Raw genomic sequence first — 6,368 nt, forward strand, 5'->3', positions numbered from 1 at the left:
AAATAGTAATATTAACTAGTAACCCTTAACACATAATTAAGCAACAAACTTTGAACTTTAAGGTTCAAATAGTGACATGTCCTTAAAATGACATAGGTAGTAAAGTACATTTCAACAACAAATAGCAAAAAATCAACAATGAAAAAAGAAACACAAAATTCAATAACAAAAAGAAACTTTATTTTATCGTCCACTTTTCGCACCCTCAAAATTTTAAAATAGAGACAAAACAACTCGTGCCTTGCCTCACATGCCTTAGACGAGCCCTTGAGGCGCCAAGGCGAGCTCTTGAGGCGCCAAAAGGCGATCACTTTAGTAACCTTTATCGCCTGGTAATATGCAAAGTGCTAAGTTACAAGATGGCCTCGCCTGAGCGCCTCAAGCCTCCCCTGAGCGCCTCAAGCCTCGCCTAAGCATCTGAGTCTCTAAGGTGCATCACGTTTAAAACACTGCCTACGATGCAACAAAAATTCTTCAAAATGTTCATTGACGAAATTCTAGTCCCGCGGTCAGCCCTCTATGACTTGGTGTTAACTTCTCGTGTAAATATATTGTTTTGCTTATGTGCATTTTAAGTGTATGCAAACAAGGATAAAAACTCTAAGTTCCCTAGCTAGAAAAGTCCAGATGAAGAGGTAAAATTAGACCTTCTTTGCCAGGGATTCGTTTCTCTGACACAAACTAAACGTAGATTACCTCAGGTCAACCGCGCTCTACACGAAGTGTAGGGTGCACTGTGCAGCTACATGTGTCTCAATGCACCTCAATATGCCTTGTCGTTCTGCTTTGATGTACATTCTTTCATAATTCCTACTCTATCTTGTCCTTCTCTTTTGCCACTACTTTGTCATTCTTCTCCTCTTTCCTCCTTGTTCTTAAGTACTCTGCCCTTGTCTTGCTTTTATTTCCCCTTTTGCAATTGTTGCTATTACTATTATATCTTGAACACTGATTTTTGTGAAGTCGCAAGCTACTGTTGTAGATACAACGACATCAACAGTTATCAGGATTGTTGTTCTCTACTTATCATCTTCTCTTTATTTTTCTACTTCACTATTAGTTTACTCATCATCATTATTATAAAGAATTAGTCTACTCATAATTTTTTTTCTTTTCCTATTTATTCCTTTTTCACTATGATACTTCTTCCCTTTTTTCTTTGTTATGTGGATTTCTTCCTTTTTTTGGTTCTCCTATTCCCTACTTCACTTTATTTTCTCTGATTTGCCTTATCACTTTTCTCTCTCTCTCTCTCTCTCTCCTCATTTCAGCATTGCTCTCTAGACATGGGTTGAGAAACCACTTATACGGAATGATAGCTTCTTAACCTAGAAAGAAATTTCTAAAATGAAAGAGTTGCCTTAAATTTAGTATTAGTGATCTTCATAAACTATAATTAATTTGATTCATTTTAGTTTTAAATCTTCCTCATGTTCAATATCTTTAGGAAAATCATATGATGGTGTGTACCTCGCCTTTTACATCAGATTTGTTAAGGCCTTCGCTCGTTGCTTTGCACCTTGACAACACTGCCTAGACATATGGACCTATAGCCCAAAATTATGAAGTCAATGAACAGCTAAAAAGCTCAACTGTTAATCATTGGCGTCCCTCTGCTGCAGATGTTAATCATGTATATCCTTTGTCAGAAGTCATTATGCCACCAAAGAATGATTACTAGTCCATAACTCTGTTTATTCCTTTCAGTTGAAGGATCATACTTCGACAGGTTTTTTAAGACTACAGCCAGCATGGATCCTACTGAGGTTGTTATGACTTGTGATGAGTTAATTTTCTTTTCTTGAATATTTATATCATTAACTATATTTTGCATAACATTCTTCTTCTCAGCGGGCTGCCTTCCTTGAAAAAGATGGAGAAATGGAGGATGCTCATGCTGTAGCAGCTATTGCTGGGGATACTGAGGTAGTTTTTTACAGTCTGATTTAGTTCCTAAAATACGGATAGGAAGTGATTTTATGTAGCATTGAGATCACCCTCTCGCAATAGATGCCCGATACCCATCGTCCATGAAAGCGGTTTTCATGATAACACAGAAATTTGCTAGAAAAAGCATGCCAGTCATGCATCTGAAATAGTAAATATAGGCTTGTCTACCTGGTTATAGACACATGCCTCAGAAAAATGTCACCCATCTCCCATATCTGACATTGTTTTGTGGGACTTTAGTGTTTGTAATGATGATTTTCTTTGGCGTGTTTATACTATAACGCTGTAATTTGTCGGAGGGGCCTAAGGAATCAATAAGTGGTGATTTGTGGTTTGCTTTTCTTCTTTCTTCACCTTCGCCACCCTTCCATTTTGTTGTATTGGGTTTATTGGTTGAATGGGTAGTGCTTACCTCCCTGTCAGTGTACACGTGTTGCTTACTAGCAGATATGAAGATTGAAGTTGTGTGCAGTCAAGTGAAATACACCTTCAATACTAAGTTTAACGGGGTGGCATGAGTTTGTAGATGCAGTATCCTACTAAGGAAGTCTTAATAGGACAATGCATGCATCCTTAAATAACAAATTGTGAAATGGATGTAACTCCAAGTTATTATTATTTGGTTAGCAGAAAATTACAATTGCAGTTTCAATCTGCAGAAGGTACTTACAGTTGCAGCTATTTAGTTTGCTGCAGCTGCAGTTTTGAGCAAGCACTTGCGAGATTGACATGCAATAAATATGTATCAGTTGCTCCCTTGTCACCGCGTTCTATGTAAAATATCCAAGAAATTCACAGTCAGTTATGTTCACATCCTTCTTACATGCATGTTGCCTGGTAATAACTATTTGATTTTTGTGTGGCAGGCCTCTACAGACGTGGATGAACATTATATTTGTTTCACATGTGTTGATGGTACAACTATTGCAGATCTCATAAGAATCTTGTTATCTGTGTTTCGGGATAAAGTTTCTATCTTTTAAATTCCTTCACATAAGTACTTTATATTTTGCTTTATAGGAGAACTTTATCAACTTGATGGGGCGAAGACTCGACCAATATCACATGGTCCTTCATCACCTAGCAGCTTATTGCAGGTTCCTCCTCCTCTTCTGCTTCTGCTTCAGTTACAACTACAAATAGGCCACACAAGCAAAAAATTAAATGGGATGCTAGTTAGATAAATTGTAAAAAAGAATGAGTGCACAATGCATATTGACAGCCAACAAAAACCTAGGAGTAAACATTTTTCGTTATCAGGATCAATAGGTTAAGGATGATGTGGTTCATCGGTCAAATCAAGATGGTTAAAAGTCAATGAGTGCTTCTGGAGTCCTACGTGATCATAGAATACCTCTGAAGTTTAAGGGAAAATTCTATAGGTCAGCTATAAGACCCGCAATGCTTTTTGGAATCAGAGTGTCGTGCAATTAGAAAACCAAGTGCAAAAGATGAGCGCAACCTAAATGAGAATGTTGTGATGGACTAGTTGATATGCACTAGGGTATATATAAAACTGACTGTATTCCTAGGCAGTTGGAGGTTACTCATATTGGGGAGTTAAAATGAGGGAATTATTTGAGATGGTTTGGTCATATACAATGGATACGATAATAATTTACTTAGGGGAGGAGATAGTCTTCACCAGAACTGATTGGAAGATGGTCTTCACCAGAACTGAATGGAATAGAACTGAATGGAAGAGTAAGATACATGTAGCTGACCCCAAAATTTTGGGATAGGCTTTGTTGTTTGCTATTGTAGGGACGAGGAGTAAGTGCAAAGTAGTTTGATGATAACTGTATAATAGAAGTTTTTATGGGATATCTTGCAGAATTCTGCTATTTATATCAGAAGGGTACTACTTCTATTCATCCTCGATGAAGGTTAAATCTTTTTCTTGCATGTGATATTGCTGACACAAGCATACACATCGGCAAGATTTCTTTTCTTTTCTTTTTTGCTATATCAGATGCTTGCAAGAAATGCAAAAAATATTCAATAAGACAACAATAGTCTTATTAGCAATTGATTGGGTTCCTTGGGGTTATGGACCTTGGATGGAGCCAATAATCCTTCATTGAAAAGGTAAGCAGGGAGAAATGAGTCCAAATCATATACAAAATGATCACTAGTAGTACTAGCTAGTAAAATAGCAGTAACAATATAAAATAATTTTTGTACTATAGTTCTTAGATAAGCTTTACACCGCATAACTAATTGTAACAAATTAAGTTCTACACACCCTTTGAATTTCTTACATGTATTTCTTTATTTATGCTTAGGGTCTCTGCCTTACAACTTTTCTTTTCTTCAGAGAGAACAGAGCAACTAAATTCCTCTTCGGGTATGTTTGGTTTTTCCTAGAAACCATTGAAAATCGGTTTCTAAGAAGGAAACCATAGAATCATGTGGGTGTAACACACTTTTCCTTTTTTTTCAGCCCATTTCCATCTTAACTTCATGGAAATGGGTTTCTGATTTTTTGGGACCCATTGCACAATATACATCTAAGTGCACGTTTGGTTCTCAAAAAATCGGAAAACGGTGCTATAGGAAATTGATTTCCTGTAACACTTTTCTTTCTTTTGTTTTATTTTAAAAAAAAAGAAAGAAAGAAGTATAAGAGTACATGTGGGACCCACACTTTGCGATGTAAATAGTGCAACAGGCCCTAAAAAACTAGAAACCCTTTTTCGACAAGTTAAGATGTAAATGGGCTAAAAAAGGAAATGGGGGTGCCACCTATGTGATTCTTTGGTTTCTTTCTTGGAAACCATCTTTCAATGGTTTCTAAGAAAGAGCCAAACATGCCCTTATTATCTCACGAAAGACTCATAATTATAGAAAAATATTGGCAAAAAGATTAGCAATAGAAAAATGATGACTGACATAGCACTTACCTATATGGCACTCCTTCTCCTAACCTGTCTTAAATGAAACTGAGTTATTTATCCTCTAACAATCTCTTCCTAAAAAAAGAGAATTACTTCTAAATCCCCTCCCCTCTCCGTTCTATTTGGACCACTTTTTGCTCTACTTTATAACCAACTTTTACCCTCTAGTTTACTATGGAAAATCTGATATAAGGCATTGTGTTCATTTTTAACATGTCCCTTTACCTAACATATCGGAGAGCGGTTATAAATAATGCATATATCTTTAGTTTAGGAATTAAAATCCTACATCTTAATCTTAATCTTTTACAGTGTAAACACAAAATGAATCATTTCTCAACAGTAGAAGAAATATCATAACTTTATGAAGGGATTAGATATTTCTCAATTATGTGATTATTTGCATAGTTATATTTGAGGTGGTTTGATCATAAAAAATAAGATTAATTTGTAATCATTAGCCTCCTGACAAGAGTTTGTATGATATAGACTTAAAAATAAGTACCAGCAGTGTCCAAGCTTTAAAAGAATCTTAGGATGAAGTCTGAGATTATTCAGGATCCAGATGTTTTCCTGATTGTTTGTAAAAGGATAGGACATATTACTTGTTAAGCAGAATTTTGCAGATCAAAGTGTCAGCCCAATTCTCTGTTCTTTTATCTGTTTCTTGATAGTTTGGCTTTAATTTTCTGGACCTTTTTTTTATTCTAGAGTTATCTGACTCCGATTATGACATCTATAATCCAAATTAATTATTTTTTCCATTAATATCTTCTCAGGATGCAGTTAAAGTCATAAAAGTGATGATTGAGAACAATCCAGATTCCATGAACTTCAATGTCATGGCACTTTCGAAGAAAGCAATGTGAAGTGCGTGAGGACTGACTCCATTGCGAGCCTCTTCCTTGTACTTGAGGCAATAATCTGATTTTAGACGTTATATGAGATTCTGTACTTACTATTACCTCGACAAAGTCTTGATGTTTTATGGTGTTTTTAGCCGTTGAAAGTGTTGGCCCTTCGTGTCAGCAGTTGAAACATTTTCTTATATATATATTATATATATATATAAAGAAAAGATTGTAGCTTTATTACTGGCTGATGTCTATAACGAACTGGCTTTGCTAGCATCAATCCCAGAATGCCCAAACTCAAGGCTCGAAGAACAGGATGAAAGTAAGATGCTTGAAAATGGAGTGCCGATTCAAGCATGGATGTGGGCAAAGCACACGGGTGCGATGTAGGCTTACTAACCTAAGGCGGGCCAAGATGGGCCTGCTGTCCAGGGTTTGAATCCTTGGGTGTGAGAAGAACTTGATTTAGGGGGTAATTTGGGGAGTTTAATTTGTATCAGAACGATACGTCATGCACGGTTGATTTAGGGGGTAATTTGGGGAGTTTAATTTGTATCAGAACGATACGTCATGCACGGTGCGGGGCGATCTGAACCAAAAAGTGCGTTAGCGTTGCGAGCGTTAGCGTTGCGATAGAATTTGTACTCGAGTTTGGGTATAAGAAATG

The 6,368-nt window shown here is 36.6% G+C and overlaps 1 protein-coding gene across 1 annotated transcript in view; it reads left to right on the forward strand.

The window, feature by feature from the left end:
- The window catches only part of LOC109839465 (ubiquitin carboxyl-terminal hydrolase 3-like), a 31,495-nt gene extending 25,554 nt beyond the window's left edge, over positions 1-5,941 (forward strand). The window contains exons 5-9 of the mRNA XM_020407891.1: positions 1,708-1,766; positions 1,852-1,926; positions 2,817-2,865; positions 2,971-3,047; positions 5,627-5,941. Of these exons, the coding sequence (XP_020263480.1) occupies positions 1,708-1,766; positions 1,852-1,926; positions 2,817-2,865; positions 2,971-3,047; positions 5,627-5,716 (350 nt within the window). The 3' untranslated portion in view covers positions 5,717-5,941. The remainder of the gene's footprint in view (positions 1-1,707; positions 1,767-1,851; positions 1,927-2,816; positions 2,866-2,970; positions 3,048-5,626) is intronic.

This window comes from Asparagus officinalis, chromosome 4, assembly GCF_001876935.1.
Source record: "Asparagus officinalis chromosome 4, Aspof.V1, whole genome shotgun sequence".
Taxonomy (NCBI): Eukaryota; Viridiplantae; Streptophyta; class Magnoliopsida; order Asparagales; family Asparagaceae; genus Asparagus; species Asparagus officinalis.